The following is a 27,056-nucleotide window of genomic DNA, read 5'->3' on the forward strand; positions in this document are numbered from 1 at the left end:
TCTGATCAGCATTATATACTAGTGTTAATCTATTGCCACGGTTCAGCAATAGTTAAGTTAATGTGAAAAGAGTACAAATATTCTTGATCACTGCAATACCGTAAGTCATCATTATATGCAATTTTTTTACGGTCGTTATTCTCACATTTACCTTCTTTTCTTTTCCATTTTGTTACTGTCAACTCCTCAGTAAATCACAGAGAAATTGCATATTAATCTCTTTCATCACATAATATATTTCATTTCACTGTTGCTAACTCCAAACAATTTTACTTAGCTCAGGAGAGACTTTCTGAACTGGAGAGGTTACCCAATACCTTCCATAACCCCCTTGCCTAATACGATATTCTCACTAGCCAAATAAGCTCGTCTGGTAGTAGCAAAAAAAATGAAAATAAAAAATAATGACGTGTTCCTGTTGCATGAACCAAATCTCCATTGTTGCCTCTGACGCTGATGTATTTCCCTTAATTTGCAATGTCAGTTGTGAGGAAAATGATATATTTTGGACACCCTCCTCCCTCCTTCCTCTCTCCCTCCCTCCCTCTCTCTCTCTCTCTCTCTCTCTCTCTCTTGTAGGTTACACGATTAAGTTAAATTAAACCATCTTGGATAAGCTACAATTCATTCAAAATACCGTCACTGTAGTTAAGTTAATGGAGTTTTTTCTGATCTGAGATTACTTTGAGGCAAGAAAAAACAGCAAGGAAAAATAGCCATGGCAGTGACGGAATTAACAGAAACTGCTAGTCTTCCTGAGATCCACTGAGGTAGTTACAGAAGAAGAGAAAAATAGTCAATGGTCCTGCTGGCATAAGAAATAATGTGAGGCGAGCAGCAGAGAGAAGACTGATGGGGTTAATAAGGGACGACGAACAAAACCCATCAGTGTTAATGGCAGGTGTGTAGCAAGGTGAAAATGTCTGATACAAGAAGAAGCACGGAAATTTATCTAGGTTAATTACAGGTGTGTGTGTGTGTGTGTGTGTGTGTGTGTGTGTGTGTGTGTGTGTGTGTGTGTGTGTGTGTGTGTGTGTGTGTGTGTGTGTGTGTGTGTGTGTGTGTGTGTGTGTGTCAGAGAGAGAGAGAGAGAGAGAGAGAGAGAGAGAGAGGATCATCAAGCAAAAACTACATACAAACTTCCTTGAGCTGAAGAGGTAAAATATTCTCTCTCTCTCTCTCTCTCTCTCTCTCTCTCTTTTCCCAATCTCCATCCCCTCCCCTCCTTTCCCCGTCATCCATAACACGGCGACTTAGGGTGTAACTCACGGATGCAATGTGAGAGAAAATAATATTTACAGCCACGCTAAATCTCACACAATGCCCACTTCATAACTCAAGCAGGGACAGTGGGATATTCATCTTATTAAAAAAAAAAAAAAAAAATCATCACTATCATGCAGCGCCTTTTCTCCAACTAAACATGGGGGTGAGGATGCACACACACACACACACACACACACACACACACACACACACACAGCATCCTAACCACTTTTCTCACTTATAAATCGGGTGAATGACGATCAGAAACAGGAAAAGAGAAAGTACGGTGGGGAACCTATCAATGACCTGCCTAGTGCAATGGGCTACACAGTCATCCACACATTCAGTTTAAGAGAGAACCGTAGTACCGAAAGGGTTCATTAGCGCTATATCTAAGTTCCCTTACTTCGAAAAGTCTCCTGAGCTAAATAAAATCGTCCGGAGATGGCAAGAAGAAAATATAAAGATCTTTGTCACTGTAATGAAGGGCTAAATAATTTCTTTTCCTTACTTATATATATATATATATATATATATATATATATATATATATATATATATTCCCTCTCATTCATTAACTATAGCAACAATAAAAAAAAATCTTGACCATACAGAAGGGATTAACAACATATTACACAAAATACAACACAAACGTTCTATAAAAAAAAAAAAAAAAAAAAAAATGGAGGAGGGTGAAACAGTTCCCTTCATAAATACAGGAGTATATATATAAAAAAATATTCAAACTCACAACAGCAGGTACCTATTCATTAATATTTACTGCGGCTGAGTTAGGAGAAGAAAGCTTATCACCAAGATGGCCTGCCCTGATACAACTCCACCACTCAGGCTCATTTAAATAAGGCCTGGGCTGAGGGGCAGGGAAGGGGGTGCTGTGGGGGCTGTGGGGATGGGGGTCGGGGGGTCTTATCGCTATGGAGATTTCGTAATACCTCCTCCATAGACGGTTATTCTCGTCGCTCGGCGTTCGTATTCTAAATGGCTCTGTATATTTTGTAACATCTCTTCCACTGCGATTTATTCTGAACATTTACACCCCAATATCCTCTTCTCTGTTGGTGATGTAAACCACATCAATATTAAAACGATATAAACAGCGTACATGTATGAGAATTTCAGAGCGTAATATGGAAAATAAGTCGCCAAGGATTAGATGGCACGAAATCTCCTCTGACACTCGGAACGCGGCCCCAGGTGGCTGACTAGCACCTTTTCCTTGGTGGTTTATCTTGCCTACTACAAACTCATTTTTTTCTTCGTACGCCGTTGTTTTCTCATTGATATGGATAATAATGTAATTTTCAAGAGTATCACACACGAAGTTATATTTTGGTGAGATATTTTGGTTGAAGTGTTAGAAAGCCTAACTCAAAAACGTCCCCTTGTAGTGAAGGTTTTGGATTCTCTGAAGCCTTTGATTACGACGACGACCTGTATATCCAATTGCTGTTACCGCCAGAACACTTTATTTAGGTGAAGAGGAAACACCTGTGGCGATGAGGGTCTATCTTTTCCCTTCCTCTCCTCTTCTCGGGGGAAAAAAAAAAAAAGTACGGAAGGCGAGGCCCTTGTGTCACCAATGTGGTCATTATATTAACCTCTTCACTCTGATGACGTCTTATTTTAGCTTATTCTTGCTACCACAACACCATTATATTTAATTTTGGAATGACCTCTCGCATTTACAGGATTAATAAAGGGTCTATTGATGTCCTTTATTTCGAAAAACGTCTTCAAACCTGAACAAATTCATATATAAATACTAACGCATTAATAAATAAATAAATGAATAAATAAATAAATAAAACGAAGTCCTCCGGCTGAAGGGAAAATATCTATCCACCCAGGGATGACAAATCTTGCTCTCAGATTTCACATTAAAAAAAAATAAAATACAAACTTTCGGATTTCATGATCATGGAATTAAATGAAACTTAGCTGCAACTGGGGTTTGCCCATATAAAGTTCTTGATTTGACGAAAGACGATGAAAGGAGAACACGTACACGAAGAAGTTGCAATTTCTCTCTCTCTCTCTCTCTCTCTCTTATTCAGTTGGATACTTTCCTAGCCTGACCACAACAGCTTTATATGAAATCTGTTATATAAAATGCGTCATAGAAAAGCTTGCTAATTATAACCCTACAGAATTTATCATCTAAAGTTCTAAACATTAACCAACTGACGAATATTCTGCACAATATTTATTACAACTTGTCTTCAGATATATTTCGCATACATACCTAAACGAACTGTATGAACCAAAGCACTGAAATAAGAAGCACTCCGTTCAGCCGTGACAAATAAATTCTCGTTACTGCCCAATATACCACAGTTCATGTATACGGCACAGGTCTCTGACAAGGATGAAACAGGTAATGGTGGAGTGTGTGTGTGTGTGTGTGTGTGTGTGTGTGTGTGTGTGTGTGTGTGTGTGTGTGTGTGTGTGTGTGTGTGTGTGTGTGTGTGTGTGTGTGTGTGTGTGTGTGTGTTGATCAGAAGCCTGTGTGTAAAGGAACTACTGATCTTGTGTCTGTGTATAGGGAATCTACTGACACCTGAGGAAATAGCTTGCCCTAATACCACATGAGAAACTATCACATGAGGAGCTAACTACCACTTGGGAACAAACTATCACATGAGGAACTATCACATGAGAAATTAACTATCATATGAGGAACAAGGAACCACATAGGGATCTTATTATTTACCACATGAGGAACTAACTACCATATGAGGAACTTACTACCACACTGGAATCTAACTACCACATGAGGAACTTACTGGCAATTAAGATTACTGGTCTGGTCAGACTTGTGGACATAGTCTGTTCGGCCTTTGTCCCTGTTCACTCAACATTACAATTAGGGACCTGTATGTAACATTACGATTGCCTGTTGTAATCGAGGGGAACAGAGGAACTACAAGAACAGACTGACTTAACAGGCCTCGTGTGGTTGATAGGTACTGACCCCTTGCATCCCGTGGCGAAGTCTGTAAGGCATTCTCCTTATCTTTTGACGATTTAATTATAGCTTTGGACTGATTTTTCGAATGGCAAGAATTAGAGATATCCCAAGTTAATCCCGTCAGCAAATAAAATCGCTGAATCAATTTGCCTGGTAAGAGTCTGCATAACACGAGAAATATGTCTTAGGAGTGATGGGAGTAATCTTTAATCTGCTTCTTACTGTGGTACGTGAAGAACAAATATGAACTAGAACGTATGGTACAACGAATAACTTACTGGCACATGAGGCCGATAAAAGCACGACGGTACTGTGACTCCACGCTCTCCGACAGGTGTGGCTTCAGGAGGCCCTTGAGGAAGACGTGGATCTGGGGGCTCTTGTCAGCGGCCAGAACTGCACCTTCACCCTGGCACCTGTGGAGGAGGGGCAGGGTTACACGATAAAAATAAATAAATATATACCATAAGCAGAGAGAGAGAGAGAGAGAGAGAGAGAGAGAGAGGGGGCGGCAGATGATGACATGAAACGGTGGTGAGGAAAATAGTCGGAGGAAATGCATAGTACAAAAAAAAAAAAAAAAAAAAAAAAAAAAAAAAAGCGTGTTAATTTACAGGTACATCTTTCTTATCCGACAAAAAAAAAAAAATATATATATATATATATATATATAAATATAAAATAAAGCATCCATGTTCCTTCCAAAGATCATATTCTCTAAGACCGAAATTTCTTACTGTTAAAATCCAGTCAAGATGAATTTCTACTGTACATGTTTGATACTTACTCTGAACCATTTTTGTATCACCATTTGCATCAGGTATTCACAGTCTATTTAACCAGCTCTGAATGTCCGACACCTAACTCTATCCCGTTGTAACTATGCAAGGTGTGGTAGTTTACATTAGCTTACATTCTCCTCAACCCAGCCTCAACACCTCCCAACAACATTCCAGCGCCTCGAGTCTCCCGCAACAGTCCATTCCACAGCCTTAGGTAACATGGCTGGGGTGGACAGGTAGGAGGGAAGGAATGGAGAAGGAAGGGAGGCCGGTGGTGGGGTCACTTAAGAGGGATGGAATGGGTGGCAGAGGACGCATGGAAGGTGAGTCTGGAGGCAATTAGAGGGGCAGTGAAGGTGAGAAGAGTGACAAAGGTGAGTGGGGAGGAAGAGGGCAGGATGGAATGGGTGGCAGGAGAGACAAGGAAGGTGAGTTTGGAGGCAGTAAAAGGATGATGAAGGTGAGAAGAGCGGACGGTGATAAAGGTGATTGGGGAAGAAGAGGGCAAAGAAAATGATGAAAGACGTAAAATGAGAGGAAGGAAGAAAGGGGAGTGTAGAGTGAGTAAAATGATATAAAAAAAAATCACTTCCACAACTTATTATTATCATTATTATTATTATTATTATCATTATTATTATTATTATTAGTGAATTCTGGCCTCTGCCGAAAGATTTTATTCAGCTTATTAGAAATCTCTCCTACTGATGGGATTAGCGAAAGTGAACAGAGAAGTAGGAAGGAGTCAAAGAATGCAAAACAGAGGAAAGTCGCAGAGGAGGTGATAAAGGTGGCAGGAAGATGAAAGAGGATGTGAAGGAAGAGGCAGGAAGGTGGAAGAGGATGTGATAAAGGAGGGAGGAAGGTGGAAGGCGAGGTGAATAAGGAGGCAGGAAGGTGGAAGGCGAGGTGAATAAGGAGGCAGGAAGGTGGAAGAGGTAATAAATAAGGAGGAAGGTGGAAGAGGTAATAAAAGAGGCAGACAGGTGGATACAGGAGACAGGAAGGTGGAAGAGGAGGTGAAAAGGGACATAAGAAGGGTATCATGACAGCTAAAGGCTAAATACGAGGCAGGTGTGTGGGCAGGTAGGCTGGTTACCTGGGGGGGAGAGGAGAAGAGGAAAATGACACAGAAGATGACATGGGTGAGAGCAGGGAAGGATGAAGGCAGAGTTTGGGAATAAAAATGAATACTGAAGGGAAACTAGAGAGAGAAGGGAGAGCGAGGAATAACAAACTCTGTGTGGAGAAAAATGATTAAGAAAGGAAGAATTATAGGTACAGAAAAGGGGGAGAATGCAGGAAATGATGGAGACTAAATGCAAAAGGGAGGAAGAGTGAAGGAAAGTGGTATCTAAGGAGAAAGGAAAGAGGAAATATTAAAGGAAAATATTAACTGTAGTGAATAAGGAAAACAGAAAGTGAAAATGCTAAGAAATGACAGGCACGGAGACAGACAGACAGGAAGAGCAAACGGTGATGTATAATTCCTGTAATAAATGAAAAACGTAAAAAAAATATGAGAATGAAAAGGAGAGCAGCAGGAAATGATGTATAAAGCCTATGATGAGAAATAAATAAAAAATGACACAATAAATACGGAGATAGATAGATAGATAGATAGATAGAGAGAGAGAGAGAGAGAGAGAGAGAGAGAGAGAGAGAGAGAGAATGCAATAAGGTACGCTGGCTAAAATGAATAATAAGTATGTAAAAAAGAAAAAATGTGTGAAACTGGTTAGGCTGGTTGGTACAGGGACACGAGGCAGGGTGAAGCAGGGTGACTAAACGGGACTGACAGGGTAGATAGACAGATAGATAGACAGATAGATAGATAGATAGACAGATGGATGGACAGATAGACAGATAGATAGACAGATGGATGGATAATGAGACAGACATAGACATAATTACATAGGTAGGTGGGTAACGGGAAGCAGGCAGGGAGAACAGACTGGGATGACAGGGTTGACAGACAGATGAACAGATAGATAGGTAGGTAAGTAGATACACAGACTGATAGATAGATAGAAAGATGGATAGATGGACAGACAGGCTGGCTGGTTGGTAGGTAGGTGGCGGACGAAGCAGGTGGATGAATAACTGGTGAGAGAGAGAGAGAGAGAGAGAGAGAGAGAGAGAGTAAATACGGTGAGACAGAAGAATGACACGGTTAAAGACAAAACACAAGAAAAGAAACAGACAAGAAAAAAAAGGACAGGTAAAAAATAAGGCTGAGATAAAAAGTAGGTTACAAGGAAGGGCATTGAGGGATGTGGTGGGATGTGGATGGAAAAGAAGGAAAGTGGAGGGAAGCAGAAGGAATGGACAAGATATGGGGAACAGTGAAGCTAAGTGGAGGGATGCAGAGGGAAGCAAAAGGAACAGATAACATGGGGAGGGAAGGAGAAAGAATTGACAAAGTACTGATGGAATTGAAGGAAATGGATGAAGTAAGTGGAAGGAACAGAAAAGAAGCGGAGGAAATGGAGGTGGGAGGAGCAACAGGGAAACAGAAAGGATGAATATTACTAGTCGAGAAGAAGAGAATGGATGGACAAAGGATGGGGAAGAAGGGGAGAGAAAGACGAAGACATGGGTAAATAAGTGAGGATGTAAGAAGGATGACAGGGCAGGGCAGGGGTAAGAGGTAGGCATGAGGGCAGGGATGGGCAGGTGTTGGGGAGATGAGAGGCAAGGGTGGATAGAACGAAGAACTACTCATGAACAATATATGATTATGAGAGAGAGAAAACACGCAAGCAAGGACAAGAACGGGGGAGAGAGACATAGAGTGGATGGGGAGACGAGGTGAAATGGTAAACGAAGGTGAGGGATGAAGGACAGGGGAAGTAAAAAGCACGGCGGAAGGTGTGTGTGTGTGTGTGTGTGTGTGTGTGTGTGTGTGTGTGTGTGTGTGTGTGTGTGTGTGTGTGTGTGTGTGTGTGTGTGTGTGTGTGTGTGTGTGTGTGTGTGTGTGTGTGTGTGTGTGTGTGTGTTTAGGGGGTGGGATGTCTGTGGGCAGGACAGTAAGAGCTAGTGGGGAGTTAGGGGTGTGTGGTGGGGTGGGGACTGTGGGTAGGGGGTAGAAGAAGGAGAGTAGGGAGGGTATAGGGTATGGGTAGGGGGCAGGGGGAGGAGAAAGGGGGGGGTAAAGGGTAGGGGGCAAGGGCATAAGCGGTAGAGGGGTAGGAGGCAGAGGGGACAGGGGCAGGGGCAGAGGGTAGGGACAAGGATTAAGGACGTGAAGGAATAACGAAAAAAAAAAAAAAGAAAGAAAGAGGTCAAGGAGGAAGGATACTGGGAAGGAAGAAAATAAACAAGAGTAGAGTGATATGCAATTCAATCTACTCGTAAATATTAATCTTAATTATTTTTTTGTGTCTTTATGCATATTTTCTGCTTTATATCAGTACTAATTATCTTTACATATGGATTTTCTCTTTAACAGTGGATTATTTTTACTGATATCTTTTGTTGATTTTTCTCATTAAAAAATACTTTCTTTTTTCTCAGGGTCTGTGGAATCTGATTTTCTCATTACACGTGCCAGTTTAATTTTTTTTTTTTAATTACAAATGAAGTTTATTTTTTTCTGCTACAAGTGGTTTTAAGTTTCTGACAAATGATGTTCAAATTTTTCATGTTTAGCGAAATTTTGAGGTTTTCCCTACTCGTGAATTTTCCGTTTATAAGTATATACTATAAACACACTTCTAGCATTACTGGTGTGTTTGTACTTACTGTCTCTGTGCAGCGGTGAAGTCTACTGGCGTGTTGGTCTTCATCACCTTGTAACATTGATTCTGGAACTTGGAGTAGCCGGCAGCGCACGTATCTGTCAGCAACACAGTTATTTAGAACCTACAAACTATTCAAAAAGGACAAACTATGTGGAAACTACAAAAATATCACTTCAGTAATTCATAGCTCATAAATCACCAAACAAAGGAATGAATTATAAGCTGGATTGGGATGATGTTGATGATGATGATGATGATGATGATGATGATGATGATGATGATGAGGTAGCATTAAAAGAAAAAATGCAATATAAAACTTCAAGAGACTGGGCTGAACAGTTTGCAGGAAATAATTATCTACTGTCCAACAACACCCACCTGTAATAAAAAAATAAAAAAAAAAATCGTATCTTTAAACATTACCATCAGTCCATCCTTTTAGCCCCTTCATTCCAGTGACGTATTCCCCACTTTATTCTTGATATCACCAGTCGATTTGCTCCAACTTAAGAGAATGTCGAATTGGAGGGGTTAAATATAGCCTTAGTTAATCCCTTCACTGTTAAAAGTCATTCGCAAAAATTAGTAACATCGTCCGCAGGTACCAAGTAAATAAACAAAATAAATCGTCCGCAGGTAGAAAGACTTACCTAAACAAAAAAAATAATAATAAAATAAACACGAGATCATAATAAGAGAGGATAACTGCAGTAGTCTAGTAGGTCCATACTAGGCAGATCCTACAAAAGCGTGACTGATACTAATTAGGATAAGACAAGGATAGCAAAGCAGAAGGTGAGGGGGACTGAAGGAGATTAAGTCAGGATAATGTTGTATAGAAGTGGTTTTGTCGAGGATTATAACGCAAAGAATATCAGTCTTAAATAGCTATTAATATTAAGTGACACCTCTGCCTTTGTGATTTATTTTGCACTTTACGCCTCAGCATCGTACTGCAATTTCATTATGTAATTCCAGCCGATATTAAAACGGTGTCAATAGCCTACCAATTGATACAAGCGACTGACAGGTTGTAATAAAAAATACATCGGTGAGGAAAATGTGTTACGAAGCCTCTACGCCCGCTAGAACACAACCCCAAGTAACAAAAAGATAATCAGAGCGTGCCATTATCCCTCTCGTCATCCAGAGTAAAAAGCAAAATTTCCTGTTCAATCAAGGTATAGCGTCAACCACATATCCATGGTACGGTGTGTGGAGTACTGTGGGATATGGCAACAGTTAAGTGTTCCTGTTAGCCATCGTGTAGGCTGTTTATCTGAATGACCCGTAACATGTTCATTGTGAGATCTCAGCTGGAATATTGGTCACGTCTGTAGAGTGGATATGGAGACGCTGCGCTAAAACAACTGGACAAAATTCAGAACAAAGCTGTTGAAATTATTAATAATCCTGATATTACAAATGAACTACCTCCTCTACAATTAAGAAGAAATGTTGTCTCCCCTACATTATTTTACAGATATTTTTATGGCAACTGCTCAGGGGAAGTTGCAGTCATTGTGCCACCTCTGCAGGCCTTCCCCCGCGCTACATGGGCATCTGGTAGCGCTCATGAATAGACAATCACACTACCATATTACCGAACTTCTGACAACAAAATTCTCTTACTCCCCGAACTGCATCTCTTTGGGACTCGCTTCCCCAGAGTGGTTTCTCCCCAAACTTCAATCTTCGGCTGTTCAGGTCTACCTGTTATTTATTTATTTATTTATTTATTTTATGAATGGAGGACACCTGTAATCTAGTGTATGGATTTTTTTTTATTCACCTGTTCTTCCTTCCTCTGTTCATCTTTTGGAAAAAAAAATACTTGAGCATTTCCTTCATTTCTACAAAAGCTGACAATTAAGGCCTCTGTACTATACACTTTTTACGATAACTTGGCCTAAAGCTGCCACCTCTCCATCTTCAGATCTGAACTGAATTAATAACTTAACACTTAGAATAACGTGCTGGTCGTGAAAAAGTGCTATGGAAGGGATGTGAAGCTGCAGCACTGTCCCCTTGTGTCAATGAGTTACGGGAAATAAAACTGCAAAAGACGAAAATCTGGGCCAAGTTAGAGTGAAATCGGTATAATAACATTTGAGCTGTACTAGTAACTTCTGACTTCAAGTGTACGGTAACTAAAAATGAAATGTAACAGTTATTACAGAGAGTAACAATTACTAAATAAACAGGTAACAAACTTAACTTCACAATACCTTGCCCCTCACCTTCAGTAACCTAGCCTGATCTTCCAAAACCCGTGTCATTTTTAACCCCCACAGCAGGAGGACGTCTCTATCGTTATGTTCTCCCCATCGTTTGTCTAGTTTATTCAGATTAGGAGACCCCTTTTCGCAGAGGAGTTAGCGAGGGAAATTTAACCCACCCGTTCGAAAAGTCACGTAAACAGCAAGTATGAAACGAAATACAAAAGCTCTCAACACGAAGGAGGTGAGGGAGGAATGATGAGGAAGAAAAATAGGGGAATAGGATTTTTACCAATACCCGTGGCCAGTTCTATGAAACAGCCGAAACCGTGTGTGAAAAACGGAGATGAGGCAAGAGGTTAAGGATGAGGAGTGAGGGAGGGAGGAGAGGTAGGGAGAGGTGAAGGAGACGTGAGAGGTGAAAGAGCAGAGGGAGTGAGGGGTGAAGGAGGATAACTGAGAGAGGTGCGGGAAGTAATGGGGCATGCAGGTGTGAGGGGTGAGGAAGCATAAGGCAGTGGTGGGTGAAGGAGAAGATGGGTGAGGGGGCAGACAGAGTGAGAGGTGAGGGAGAACAACGTCAAAGAACCAGTCAGAAAGTTAGTGCATGATAAATGAGGCATTATTATGGAAACATCTCTAACTGTACTGTGTGTGTGTGTGTGTGTGTGTGTGTGTGTGTGTGTGTGTGTGTGTGTGTGTGTGTGTGTGTGTGTGTGTGTGTGTGTGTGTGTGTGTGTGTGTGTGTGTGTGTGTGTGTGTGTGTGTGTGTGTGTGTGTGTGTGTGTGTGTGTGTGTGTGTGTGTGTGTGTGTGTGTGTGTGTGTGTGTGTGTGTGTGTGTGTGTGTGTACTACTGTAGATCAAAGTAATGAATAGCTGAGCAGTACAATACCCTTGCATAAGATGACGTGCATTTACAGAAGCCACAAGCTCCCATCACACGTAACTAAGGACCGCAGGTGAGGGAGCGTAAAGTACCGCCTACTTGTTGTGGTCTGCGGGCACCGTACCATGATGCAATTACACACGAAATTCTATTCTTTTGCTACACGTTGGACAAGCAGAGAAAATTTGAACAGAAGTGTGTAATGTAAGGAAAAACAACATGAAGAAGTGGGAAACACAGGCATGAGGTTCGATGAAGAAACGTAGCAGAAGAACTGGAACTGACACACAGGGAAAACAATGTATGAAAAGTTTGCTGAGACGACCTTAAGGACACCTGACGTGACCTAGGGATATATGAAGGAACTTAACCATCAAGTAACGTAGAGAAATCTTCATAGCAGTTAACGTTTCTAAATAAAACGTCTTTTTATTTTTTATTTTTTCACTCTAATGTTCATTCTGGTCTGTGAAGTGTTAGTAACTGTGTGAGTGAAGACTAAAGTAATAGGAAGCAATTTCAATCAGTACTTAAGTTCGAGAGACTAAATCCTGAAGCCGGATCGTGTAAGGCCATGACCGCCTGAGTCCCGTACTGTCCTCTCACACCTCAACCCCCTCACCTCCCTCACCGGTATGCGAGGTCACTCCACCGCTATTCCACAACTTGAGCAAGAAAATGACCTGACCTGGACGTGGATTCACAAATTTTTGATGGATTTTCTATCTAACTAACGACCGAATGCTTGAAACTTGAACTGCAGTAAGGTAGGTAGGCCAGGTTTAAGAGAAATGTATGGAATGTTGATGGTTATATTTGATCAACTTTAACGCACAAAACAGGGAAGTCAGCACCACACACACACACACACACACACACACACACACACACACACACACACACACACACACACACAAAGACTAAGCACGTTGTATCTTCTCATGTGCTTCAGGGATCATCGTAAAAAAAAAAAATTGTGCTTTCCTTCCTCGAAATTCACGTTTACAGAATAGTACACTTACATATATAAGATTTGTAAAAATAAAAACAGATACGAGAGTGCAGTGAAAATTAATGAGATGCACGTTGGTTCACATTCTTCCAATCACTTCCCTTTCGTTACTGTGACCTGTTTTTGCTGAAAGGACGAGGAAGGGGAGGGTAGAATGTTTGCATGTGTCTCTCCCTCATAGCAATGGTAATTAAGTTTTGTTTATATGGAAAAGACTGAGAAGGAAGAATGCAGAATCTTTCCCTGTCACTTGTTCTTCATGCTAAAGCAAATCCTGGTTGCGAGAGGAAGGATCCCAAAGACATTATTATTATTATTATTATTAATTATTGTTTTTATTCTCTATCCTGTCTTCCCACGGCTTTTCTTCTCCCTGAAAAATCGTGTTTGTTGCTAAAAGAAAATATGTATGTGTTTCTGTATTTCTCAACCGTGACCCCGAAAAGTGAAGGCTGTGACATGCCTAGAGGTCAGCATCGCTTGGGTTGATCTGTGGCCGCCTCAAAAGGACACTCACGCACACCAACACAACAGCAGAAGTAAAGGCGATGAGGTTACTGTTTGACTGATAATTTTATTGAGATAAAAATAAAATTACAATGATATTTACATTATCTCAAAGGGATGAGGGTGTATAGGCAGTCTCCACCCCTTCTAACTTATTATATTATAATTAGTTCTGCACATACTACTTAACTCTAAAATTTGTACATTTTGCGTTTGCACTAGTAATTGTTACATTGATTTATACGATCCAGCCCATAGGCAAAGACTACTCTTACCACATACATTACAATTTGGCGATTTAATAACTGGGCCGAGGTCACTGTTGGGATACAGTGCTGGTGGTGGGGGGGGGGATGATGATGATGATGATGATGGTGGTGGTGGTGTGGTGGTGGAGTGACAGTGTTGGGACAGGTGTGCTGAGAGCAGGTGCGTTTGAGTGATATGCGAGAGATTCGGAGTGGGACTGGTGTAAGGATAGGCGACAGGTGTATGGACGAGACTTGTGTGGCAGTGGGACCGGTGTAAGAACAGGACAGGTGAGGGAATGGGACACGTGTGGGGGGAGAATAGGTGTAGGAGTGGGACATACGCGTAAAGATGATGGGTGTGACAGTGGAATATAATAAGTAAATAGTATTCGTGAGACACCCTACGTATGAGAGATGAATGTGTGAGTGAGTGGTGTGGGTGAGAGGAGGGGACATGTGTAGGGGTGGGTGCTGGGTCAAGGTGGGTGGGTGAGTTGATAAGCTATAGGTTACACGATAGGGGAGGTGTGGGCAGTGGGGACGTGCTGGTGATGCAAAATAGGTGTGTGTGTGTGTGTGTGTGTGTGTTTACGGTATATATATATATATATATATATATATATATATATATATATATATATATATATATATATATATATATATATATATATATATATATTGTGCTGGAGGTAGGGCTTGAGCTAGCTCTGTGGCTAGAGTGAGGAGTGGTTGGAAAAGTTCAGGGAGCTGCTGCCTCTCCCGACACTGAGAGGGTTCTCCCTCCGTGGTAAGGGAATTTATATTTGGCATACGTTAGGAGTGTAATACTGTATGGTAATGGGACCTGGGCAGTAAAGGAAGATGATATTCACAGGCTCAAACGTACAGAAATGGCAATGATCAGTTGGATGTGCAGTGCGTCCTTGAGTGCGGGGTCTGGGGGGGCTAGGTTTACGATGGAAGAGTTGAAAGGTAGGATGGGACTGGACTGTACTGATGCTGTGAGGAGGAGAGGTAGACTGAGATGGTATGGGCATGTAGAGAGGATTGGGACTGGTCACTGGGTGCAGAAAGTGAGAAGTGTTAAAGTTAGGAGCAGGGCTCCAAGAGGTAGACCGGAAACACATGAGACGAGGTCACTGAGTGTGACCTCAGGGATGAGGGACTGAACAGGGAAGCTGCCAGAGATCGGGCAGCATGGAGACCCGCCATTAGGTGACCAAGGCCGACGCATGGAGCCTTGAAAAACGAAACGAAACGAAACGCAATATGAAACTGACAAAGTTGTGAAGCAAAAAGGGGATAGGGTATGGATGGGGGGAGAGACCCATTTGTGACAACTGTAAAAGTTACGGGTGAGAGAGGTGAACGAAAGTGAAGACAGCAGCTGTGATAAGTATGGAGGTATTACATTTAAGAGTGTGGTGGGGGTTAGCGATAAGGGAGGGGAGGATAAAGTGGAGGTAAAGAAGGTGGGGCAGGTGTAGGGCTGTTACAGGTGAGATGGAGGGGAGGGGAGGGAGGGTGGGGGGTGGCAGGACTCACAGCTCCCCGATAGATACCCCCCTGGCGATGGAATGAGAGGGGGGGACATGGTAACTACTTGACAGGAGTGTAGAACCTGTTTTTATCGAGACTTCAGACGGGAGTGCCTGGAGGTGCTCAGTGGTGGTGTTGTCGTCTCCATAAGTGGCGCTCTTGCCATGGCCATACCCAGGCTCCCAGCTCAGCAGCACCAAGGGTAACACCACACACACGCACACCACAATGACACCGCACGACACTATCAACGGCAGATATTTGGTAACCACAAGAACCATTACGGGGCTTCAAATCGCTTCCTGTCTTGTAACACAGCGGCCAGAACACGAATACCACACCGCACAATGAAGGGTAAATATCTATAGTTTATTCACCTTAACTTGGCAGCTTTCTGTCCTTCTGCAGCTTGTTACCCGTGACTAGATGGCTAAAAAAGACATTACCAAAGCTCTACATCCTTTCCAAAGCACTTCCTAGTAACTACATCAAATCCGTGTTAAACTCTCGCTTCAGCTCAGTATTCAAAATGATAAGATAATGATTTTTGGCCAAGTTAAAGTGAACAAAGTGTAATGACGACAGCGGTCATGGCGGGGTCCCAGCCTAATAGGATCTGGCTCATCCGAAAATATTTACCCTACTGCGGGGGGCACTGAAGGATAATCAGAGGCAGGAGGAACTGAATGCCACTGGTTAGCCTTGGATGGGGCGGGTGGTCAGCCTTACAACACCTTACACTACCGGGCAAATCTAGATTAGTTCCCCCTCTCATGTACTATTAGTTTTCTCTAGTGCGCCATCTACAACCTATTGAGGAGAAACTAAAGTAAAACACAGTAACCCAGAAGATTACCTGCCATATTTACTTGATCTATTCTACCCATTCCTGTTAAGCCTTTAGTGACTACGTTCCTTTCAACACTCGTGCTTCTACTGAATGGTACATACAGAATCTTTATCTTATAATACTTCGAATTTTAATTTTCCGCGTCGTATTCATCTTTCGGGTTTATTACATAAAGATTTAGTTCAGCAGGTCTTGTTTCCCCACCGCAACAATCGTGTGGTTTATGGAAATTAACGAAGCTCATGTTTTATTATTCCTTCCAGTCTACCCTCCTCTTCTTTAACCTCCTTCCCTTCTCCCAAATTTATTCCCACTTACTATTTCCTCCCATGTCTTCACCTTATCTCTATACTCATCTTCCTCCCTATCAGCTCTCAATCTTGTCTCCAAAATCCAACCTCTCCAGCTTCTCTCCAGCGTCCATTTTCTCTTCAGCCTTCGCTCTCCTCTCTCCCTCTCCAGGCTTCATTTTCTCTCCAGCCTCTCTCCATCTCTCATCCTTAACCTCTCTTCTCTCAACTCTCCACCCTCTTCTCTCTTGTCTCCTCCCTTCCATCTAACCTCCCGGATCCTCCTTCCACCTATCAGTTTCTCTCCAGCCATCTCTCACTTCTCTCCATTCTACACATTCTCTACAGCCCCCCCTCCTCTACCAAGCAGCCTACACAATATCTCTCCTCCTCCCATTTTCTCTGTAGTTTCCACTCTCTTCTCTCTACCTCTGATTTTCTCTCCAGCCTCTCCCTCTTCTTTCAAGCCTCCCCTCTCTTCCCTTCTCTCAAAACGTTCACCAATCTTCATCTTTTTTTTTCCTTTTCCTCCAGTCTCCTCTTTCTTCTCTCCAATCTCTGCATTTCATATTCTCTCCACTCTCCATCATCCCTCCATTCTCAACCTTTGTCTCTTCAACTTCTCTAACACTCCAACTTATCACCACCAACCTCCTTTCTCTCCACACTAGCCTCATTCCATATTCTCTCCATTCTCCATCATTCCTCCATTCTCAGCCTTTATCTCTCCATCTTCAGCTTCTCCATCTCTCCAACTTATCTCCACCAACCCCCTTTCTCTCCACACCAGCCCCATTCCATCATCCCTCCACTCTCAGCCTTTATCTCCCCCTCTCCAACAACTCTCCAACTTATCTCCACCAACCCCATTTCTCTCCCCACCAGCCCAAGTCCATCATCCCTCCACTCTGAGCCTTTATCTCCATCTCCAGCTTCTCCATCTCTCCAACTTATCTCCACCAACCCCCTCTCTCTCCACACCTGCCCCTGTCACGTGCTGTTGGGGTATGCAGGTGAGGTGGACTCTCTCTCTGGACTAAACAGGTAGCGGGGAATGGGGTTTGTTTACAGAGCGACGTCGGTGCCAACAACTAACGAGGACACACTTGAACCCAGCACACCACTTTCAACTCTCACACAGCACCTGCACGATGGGGGGAAGTGCGTAGAGAGATGGGCAGGCACATGGATAGATATATAAAGACAGACAGACAGACAGATGGATAGACAGATACAGATACGAGAGAGAGAGAGAGAGAATACTGACACTACTTTATTATGACGAGGCCACACCAGGCTCTACTACAGCAAAGGTCAACTAGTAGAAAGTAAGGTTATAATAAACTGAGACTGTACAGAGGTAAATAATATGAGGCCACCACTGAGGGAGAAGAGGCCTAAAAAAAACACTACATAGAGTACATTAGAAGGCAAGGAGATAGGAGGAAGGGGGGAGGGGGGAGGAAGAGGCAATGGAACAGGAGAGGTCGAAAGGATATCAAGGAGATGGGAAGGAAAGGAAGGAGAGGAGAAGATATGAGGATAAAAATAGGGGAAAGGAAGGGATGAGACGCAAAAACAGGGGTAAGGGTTGGACTGGGGAGAGAAGTGGAGAGGATGAGATGCACGGACAGGGGAAAGGACAGGACTGGGGACAAAAGATGAAAGGATGAGATGCAAGGAAGGAGGAACGGACAGGACCGGGGAGAGAAGAGGAAAGGATAGGACTGGGGAGTGAAGGGGAAGGGAGTTAGGGGTGAGGGGGGCTGGCATGAGACAAGGAAGCTGTTGGTGTGAGGGTCTACTGTACATGCCAGGATTTAGGCCGAACCAGTTTTTGTGCCAAGGAGCTTTTTATCTTTCCCCTTCATCATCATTCTCCTCTCTCGCCCCTTCCTTTTCTTCCATACCCTTCTAGTGTCTCCTGCCATAATGGGAGTGGACATGCAAGCTCTAATCTCTCCCAGGTCCTACCATACTTTGTCCTTTTCTTGGCTCTGTTGATGTGGTTTTTACTCGACGTATTTAAACTGATTTTTTTTTCGTACAAGGTTACCGTTGTGTCTTTAACGTTTGTGTTCATTCTCTCTCTCTCTCTCTCTCTCTCTCTCTCTCTCTCTCTCTCTCTCTCTCTCTCTCACACACACACACACACACACACACAACTCACTGCTACAACTGTCTTTTCTAATTTTCACTGCTAGGCTGAACTTTCGTGTTTTACTATGTTTACCTGACGAATATAATCAGCAGAGAGACAAACCCACATAATGAGAGCATCCCCTTCATCCCCACAACATATTCTTTTTCTTTTTTTCAATCTCTAGATGATTATATTCTTTTTGGAGATGGTCTTTGTAAATGCAGGAGTTAAATATAGTCTTAATAATCCCTGGTACTATTAAAGGTCGGTCCAAAGTTGGATGAAATCGTCTGGTGGTAGTTAGAATGATGATGATGATGATGATGATGATGATGATGATGATGATGATGCTAATGATGATGATGATGATGATGATGATGATGATGATGATGATGATGATAATAATAATAATAATAATAATAATAGTAATAATAATAATAATAATAACAACAATACTACTACTACTACTACAACGATCCTCATAATAATAATAATAATAATAATAATAATAATAATAATAATAACAACAATACTACTACTACTACTACTACTACTACGACCCTCCACAACACTAATAATAATAATAATAATAATAATAATAATAATAATCATCATAACAATAATGTGAGTTTGGGTTAATGGACGAGACTGATAAAAGTGTAGTGGGTAAATAGTGATTCGAGTGAGTGATATTCGTGTCTGTCCGTGGTGAGCATTGTCCTTGGTCTGCCCCTAAACCCACCCCTCACAGCCACGCCCAGACGCCCAAATATGCCCAAACATGCCCAAATAAAACCCCTTCTTCCTGCACACGCATTGATATACCCACACACCCATGACCGTGTGTGTGTGTGTGTGTGTGTGTGTGTGTGTGTGTGTGTGTGTGTGTGTGTGTGTGTGAACCCGCATCGCTCTGACGTCCAGTGCAAGACCAAAGGAGGGGCAGCGGTAGTCAAAATTAACCCCTTCAGTCCCATGACCTATTTCTAATGTTTTTTTAATTTTCTTTGCTACCACATTGTCGGTGTGATTTGGTTAACCCTTCCCCAGGCTCACTAAGTACGAACAGCGAATGGGTGTATAGTAAAAACGGTGCAACTAAAGCCATTGTATTGCTCGTGTCTATATATATGTGTGTGTCAAAGTCCGTACATGTTATCAGTACGAATTGATACGAAGCAAACACAGACACGCGTCAGTAAAGATATTCTACAATCATCAGCTTTTAAATGTCCGCCACGATTGAGCTTCGAACCCACGATCTTGGTACTGCAGAACGGGAGGCGAGCATGGTAACCAGTAAGAGAGTTTGGTCCCCGTATTCACACACATATAACTGGGAAATAAACGCTTGAATCCAGTGACGCAATTTTCTGGCTTTCCTTTTTACTATAATACTATTTCATTTAGCTTAGGAGGGGTCCATAGCTGTGAAGGGGTTATGGGAAGCTATATTCAGTCTTTCTAGTTAAAAAGTCTATCAGAAAGTATGTAAAATCGTCAATATATATATAAATCATATCATTGGATTGAAAAATTCACACACACACACACACACACACACACACACACACACACACACACACACACACACACACACACACACACACACACACACACACACACACACACTCGGATCACCCCACAACATAAACACATTCGGTATACACATCAGCCACAAAAACGCACAGGCACATGTGAAGGCGTTTACGAGTACTCATATTCAATTCTGCCTCATCTTCACGCCCACCTCGCCCAAGCTTGACCCCTTCACAGCGATGATGCATTCTGTTAGTTTATTCTTGGTACCACTACACTATTTCATTCGGGTTAGGAGAGACCTCTAGTAGTTAAGTGGTTAATGAAAGCTATAACTAGTTTCTCAAATAAAAGGGAAAAATTATATCCTGAACTAAATACAGTCCCCTCGAGAAAAAGAGGAATATAATAAAGAATAAGTCATCTGATTCAAAAGGTTAACCTTTTCACTACGATAATCTAATGTTCACTTCTCCAAGCATCCAGCTATTTTATTTAGTTCAGGAGTTCTTTTGCAGTTGAACACAGTCTTTATTAACCCCTCTTCACTACAAGAAGTCGTTCCGAAGTTGAATAAAACAGCCTGACAGCAGCAAGGACTAAATACAATTGCGACGTCCTAGTAATAAAGGAATCAGATACCATTTCAGCGCATTTCCGCAGTTTTGTGTTTCAGGTCAGTACTAACGTCAGCATACCTGTAAGAGGCTTTCTAGCACCAGTTCCTTTACGATTTATTTTGCCTGGGTCACCATAAGATTCCTTAGTATGCATTTGTATATATATATATATATATATTTTTTCATACTATTGACAGAAAACTTAAATAACACCCAAAACATGAATGTGTTGTAAGCAGGTAAAAAACAGGTACGGGAAACGTGAAAGAGAGCCTTTCAAGTGACAAGAATACAGTTCGGTGTCTTTGCTGATTGGACAGGAAGTCGAGTGTGGCTCAAATGAATAGGCTTAACCCTTGATCTGTCACGTTTCACTTTATTTTATTCTTTCTACAGCCTGACCATTTTATTCAACTTCGCGATATTTTTCCGCAACAGAAGGTTAGAGCTCATTTCAGTTAACCCATTAGGAGCCACAGTCGACTATGTCTTTTATACTAGTTAACACCACACGATATCAATTACCTTAAGAAAACCCCTCTCAGTAAAAAAGAATAAGTAACGGTATAGATTCTGGTGGTGTTGTAGGTCTGACTCCAGTTGGTAAATCTGACTGGGAGAATTATACCCACTGCTGTTGCTTAGTGGGGTTTTACAGCACCTTCGGTCCAATCTGCAACCTCTTCCCCAGTTTCACAAATCTGATTGGGTTGGGGTCAGCTAGGTTTTTCGTGACTAAAGAGGTTTTGCTGATGGATTTTTAGTGGCTGGATGGGTTTAGGTGGAGAGATTGGCTGGAAAGGTTCGTCGTGGTTAGGTGGGACTGAGTGGACGACAAAGGTGGGAGATAGCTGGACAGGTGTGGTACAGTATGATGTCACTGGAGAGAAGAGTGGGTGACTAAGTGAATAAGGTTAATATACTCTATTCACTTAAACTTGGCTTGAAACTGTCATCTCCCCCATCTTGAAAGCCGAGCAGTCACATGAGATAAACACAAGATTCTGTTCACAAATAAGTTCTATGGAAAGGATGTAGAAGCGTAGTATTGTTTTATGCTGTCACTAAGCTTTGGGAATGGAAGAAAATTTCTGCCAGGTTAACGTGAACGAACTATTGCGATTAGCCGTTGATACTGTGGCTGGAGAAGGGGAGAGCAGGCAGAGGTTTACGATGCTCTCTCTCTCTCTCTCTCTCTCTCTCTCTCTCACACACACACACACACACACACACACACACACGTGAATGTCTCGGCACTCAGATTAATAAAAATGGGGAAAGACATCGAAAAAGTGACAAATCTGATCTGCTGTCGGTGGGAAAAATGTAGGCCACTGACATGAGAGAGAGAGAGAGAGAGAGAGAGAGAGAGAGAGAGAGAGAGAGAGAGAGAGAGAGAGAGAGAGAGAGTTGTGGTCAAGGAGGATAGGGTGTGGCTAGAGGAGGGAGAATGGATTTGTGTGTGTGTGTGTGTGTGTGTGTGTGTGTGTGTGTGTGTGTGTGTGTGTGTGTGTGTGTGTGTGTGTGTGTGTGTGTGTGTGTGTGTGTGTGTGTGTGTGTGTGTGTGTGTGTGTGTGTGTGTGTGTGTGTGTGGTCTTCAGTCTGCAAAATAATTGATCCTGGCCGTCTGTTTCATTAAAGATAATTTTTAATATAGGCCTTCTGTATATAAGTTACCCACCTCAAGGTCAGAACAACTCCAGCGTTTTATTACAGTTGACACCAGACGATTTTGTGCAGCTGGGAGTGAGTCATAGGAGCCTGGGAAAGTTTATGCTGTCTCCAGTAACCCTCTCACGGTCAATACAACTCTAGCCATTATGTTCAGGCTTACACTGAAACATTTAATTCAGCAGAGAGTGAGTTCAGGAGCCCGGGTGTGAAGGTTGATCCTGTTCTCCCTCTCTCTCTCTCTCTCTCTCTCTCTCTCTCTCTCTCTCTCTCCTGATTTACTTTCTTCTTCACCTTCTTCGTTTCTACTCTTCATATTCAGTTTTTTCTGTCTACCTCTATTTTATCCTTCAGTCACTCGCTTTCTTCTCAGGCTTCTTTTTACACCTTTTCTTTTCTTATTTTTGGTGTGCCTTCCTTCTTTACCTTCAGTCTCTTATTTTATTTCTTTCCCGTTCATGTTTTTCCCTTTTTTCAGTAACCTTATGCTTCTCTTCAATTCCTTCACTATTAGTATCATCATCATAATCATCATCGTCATCATCATTATCATTATTATTATTATTATTATTATTATTATTATTATTTTACTCTTGTCCTATTCCTCCGTTAGTACAATCATGTGCTTTTTGTTACCTCGACTCCCTTTTTATTTTATATTATTCTTTCTTCTTCTCCTCCTCTCCTCCGTTGTCCCTCTTATGCATCTCATTTTTTCTTCTCTTCATGTCCTTCCCTCTTAGTTCTCTTTGCTTCTTATTTTTAGACACAAGTTTCGTTCCTTTAATTTTCCTCTTCAGCTTCCTCTTCTTTCTGTTTCCCTGCCATTTCTTCATTATTAGCGTCTTCTTATTTCTCCTGTCACATAATTATTTCTCTCTCTTCCTCCTTCCCCTGACGTGTTCCCTATATGGTAGAGAGGAAGGCGACAGACCGCGAGGAGGAGGAGGAGGACGTAAGTGGAGGAGGAAAAGGTAAATGAAGGAGAAGGAGGTAAATGGAGGAGGAGGAGGAAGAGGGGGAAGTGAGACAGGAGGTCGACCCTGCCTACATGTTGTCCACCTTGAGCAGTCTCTTTCTCTCTCTCTCTCTCTCTCTCTCTCTCTGTTTATTCTCTAACCTTTCACTCTCTCCCTTCCTCTTTTCTCTCCACCCTTCCAATCTCTTCCTCTTCTCTCCACACCTCCTCTTTCTTTCTTCTTCCTGTCTCCACATCTCTTCCTTCCTTCCCCTTCTCTCCACGCCTCCACTCTCTTCCATCCTCTTCTCTCCACCCCTCCACTCTCTTCCTTCCTCTTCATTACACTCCTCCACTTCTGCCCTTCCCTCCACTCTCCTCTCCTCACCTCTCACCTTCCAAATCACTCATTTTTCTCTCCACTTCTTTTCTCCAACCTTTGCATTGTTCACGTCGACCTTCCTTCTCTCTCTCTCTGCCTCTCCAATCTTGTCTTAATTCTCTTTCCTCTTCATCCCTTTTTCTTCCTCTTTCTGCCTTTCTTCTGCCCACCCTTTTCTTTCTCCAGTCTTGTACACCTTCCCACCCTCTTGTCTTCACTCTACACCCTTCTAGCTCCACTTCTTTCTCCTCTTCCACCCCATCTCTCCACCTCCTCACTTATCTCTTCATCCGTTTTTTTTTTTTTTCATTTCTCCTACCAACTTAGCTACTTATTATTCAACTACCTCTTTTATAAATTCTTACTTTACCTGCTTACCAACTTCCCCCCCCCCTCCCTCCCTCTCTCTCTCTCTCTCTCTCTCTCTCTCTCTCTCTCTCTCTCTCTCTCTTCTCTTTTCATTTACCTACCTTCTAACAACTACCGAAGCTTTCCTCTCCTAGTACTTGTTCTACAAACTCTTTTCTAGTTTCTACTTCTCTTCTCCTCTGCTATATCATATGCTACAAACGTCTGTTCCTCCACCTCCTGCTCCATCAAGTTCTCTCCAATATTCCTTCTCCCTCCTCTTCTTACACCTCTCCCAATACCCTTACCATCTTTCTCTCCCTCTGTATGCTCATCTGATTTCCTACTTCTCTCCCCTCATTTTCCATGCTCATTACTACACAACTCCAAGGTATCTCCTCTACACACTCTCACTATCTTCTCTTCGTCTATCAGCTTGTCAACTCTACCACTCACTCTCCCTTCCTCCTTCTTCCTACTCCTTTTTCAATAGGTCCTCTGCTAAACTTCACTCTACATCCTCTCTGTCAGCCTTTCCTTTCCTGCTGCCTTCCTTTATCAACTCCTTTCCTCTCCTTCTACCAGCTTCTCTCTTCTTTCATTTTCTGTTCCAGTATTTAACCTCATTCCTTTCCCCTACCAACACCTTTCCACTGCCACTGTCAGCTCCACGCGTTCCCTCTGTCAATTCCTCTTTCCCTACAATCCCTTTCCTCTTCCTCTAGTAACATCTTTCCTCCACATTTGTCAACCTCTCACCTCTCCTCTACCAACATTTTCCCTCTGCCCCTATCAACTCCACTCCTCTCCTCTACTAACACTTTTCCTCCGTCCCTCTCAACTCCTCTCCCCTACCAACACCTTTCCTCAGCACTCGTTAACCTTTCTCTCCATCCTCTCCTCTGCCAACTCCTCCTCTCCCTTCCCCTACCAACACTTTCCTTCACCCCTGTCAACTCCTTTCCCCTCCTCTTGCAACTCCCCTACTCCGCCAATTTCCCGGGGTTGGTGTCTGTGCCTCTGTGCCGCCTGGTGCCCCGGTAAGGCGAGCGTGTTGACATGTTTACGGCTGGCTTGGTTGCGACAGGTCGGCCCTTCTCTAACCACAATACTACTAAGGTAGAGATGATGTAACTCACACTCTCTCTCTCTCTCTCTCTCTATGTACACATGATCCATAAAATTACGGATGTCCCTAATCTGACGCTGCATGTCGAATCACTTTATTCTCAGTATTACATTCTGTCCTTCCTATAAAATTTCCTTGGATCATTTCATTTTTCCAGGGTAATGCTCCTTACTATTTTTCCAGTATGGTACATCGCTATCACTGGAGGCTCTAGAGATTAAGAGAGAAAGCCTTCCACTGCACTATCCTTTTCCTATGCTTCAGCGGTTAAAGGGTGTATTTCTGTCAGCATTAAGGCCTGATCACCTCGCAGGGACCATTAAGTCTGTGTGATCTGTGTCGCTGCTTCCCACCCCAGTCTCCTGTTCCTTGTCTCGTTCCCCTTGACCTCTCCTTTCCTTCCTCCCTTTCTCCTTGTCTCTCATTTCCCTCCGTTGCTCCTTCTCTCTCAGGGCTTCTCTTTTTTCCCCTCGAACTTTACCCCTTGATTTCATTCCCGTAATTCTCTTTCTCTCTCTCTCTCTCTCTCTCTTACATCTCGCCCTCCCCTCCCCTTATTTCCCCTTTTTCCCTTGACCCCTCACTCTCGCCCTCATCACGTCATTTCAACCCCCACCCCAAACTACTTTTTTCCACTCTAACTGTTTCAGGATAATGCACTGGTAGGCCTCGTAAGAACTCAGGGATATCTTCCAAAATATTACACAATTTTTCACACAACTCTGGGATACGTTACAATATATCACAAGTATTTCCAGAGATCTTGGAAAATATCACAGTTTCTCCCATTCAACTCTCAATGAAAACTGAGAGAAAACGGCGAATCGGTTTTACTGTTCATCCTTTACACTAACTTGGTCGTGATATCAATGTCTTTCTTGTTTTATTTCACGTAGTACAGTGATAGATAAAGGCTGTGCTATGGCTCAACATCCATTGCATGGGACTTCTTCGTGCCAATAGTCGTCTTACCTTAACTTGGCCCAGATTTTGGTCCCTTTGCAGCTTTTTACACACCGCTCAGTGGCAGAATATGACACTACAATGGCTCTATATCCTCTCCATAACATCTCTTCATGTTTGGCATCATAATCTAGTGTTCTTGTTATAACCCAGTATTCAAGACGGAGAGGTTATAATCTTAGGCCAGGTTAGAGCGAAATAGGTATAGCATCGCATTCTAATATTAATCTGTCACTACAACTCAGTATTCATAGTAGAGAGATGGCAGTTTTAGACCAAGTCTGGGTGAAAAGTGTATAGTGGCAGTATAATTATATCCCTTTTATTCACGATAGAGATATGGCGGTTTTAGGTCGTCAGAGTGAAAGGGGTATAGTAGCAATGTAATTCTATCCAACTAATTCTACTGGTCTATTTTGTTCTTGCCACCTTCAGACGGTTTCATTCAGCTCAGGGAAAGAAATCAGACTCTCAGTGGGTTAATGAGGACGGTTTCCAGTCCCGGCCAGTCCCAGTCTCTCCAAAGTTAACTAAATCGTCTGGAGGTAACAAGAATAACCTCAATACGTCACTAGGTCAAGGGTTAACCACTTCACCCCAAGGACGCAGTATTTATTTTTATCTCCAGATGATTTTACGCAACTTAGGGAAGACTTTTCAAGCTGGAGGGTTAAACTTAAGCTTCATTAGCCCACTCTGTACTAGAGGTCCTTCAGAAAATGAATCAAATCGTCTGCTGCTAAGAAAACACAAGAAATAAAAAAATAAAAAACAAGTCACGTGATTAAAAGGGTTGTGGCAATGTTCCCGTGATTTACTGTGGACTTTTCCACAGAATAATAATAATAATGATAATAATAATAATAAAATTAACAACAACAACAATGGTGACTAACTGTAACTCCTTAATAACAATCGGCAACAAAAGAAAACGGGAAATTTACCACAGGGGAATCTATTACCTTGAA

At 42.4% G+C, this 27,056-nt stretch overlaps 1 protein-coding gene across 1 annotated transcript in view; it reads right to left on the reverse strand.

Annotated features, from left to right (window-relative positions):
* The window catches only part of LOC145411832 (uncharacterized), a 255,319-nt gene that overhangs the window by 178,129 nt on the left and 50,134 nt on the right, over window positions 1–27,056 (reverse strand). The window contains exons 3-4 of the mRNA XM_080281792.1: window positions 8,782–8,875; window positions 4,534–4,671 (exon numbers count right to left, since the gene is read on the reverse strand). Coding sequence (XP_080137918.1) covers window positions 4,534–4,671; window positions 8,782–8,875 — 232 coding nt within the window. The remainder of the gene's footprint in view (window positions 1–4,533; window positions 4,672–8,781; window positions 8,876–27,056) is intronic.

This window comes from Coenobita brevimanus, chromosome 91 (assembly GCF_032717465.1).
Source record: "Coenobita brevimanus isolate Jiangsu-jjx chromosome 91, ASM3271746v2, whole genome shotgun sequence".
NCBI classification, from domain to species: domain Eukaryota; kingdom Metazoa; phylum Arthropoda; class Malacostraca; order Decapoda; family Coenobitidae; genus Coenobita; species Coenobita brevimanus.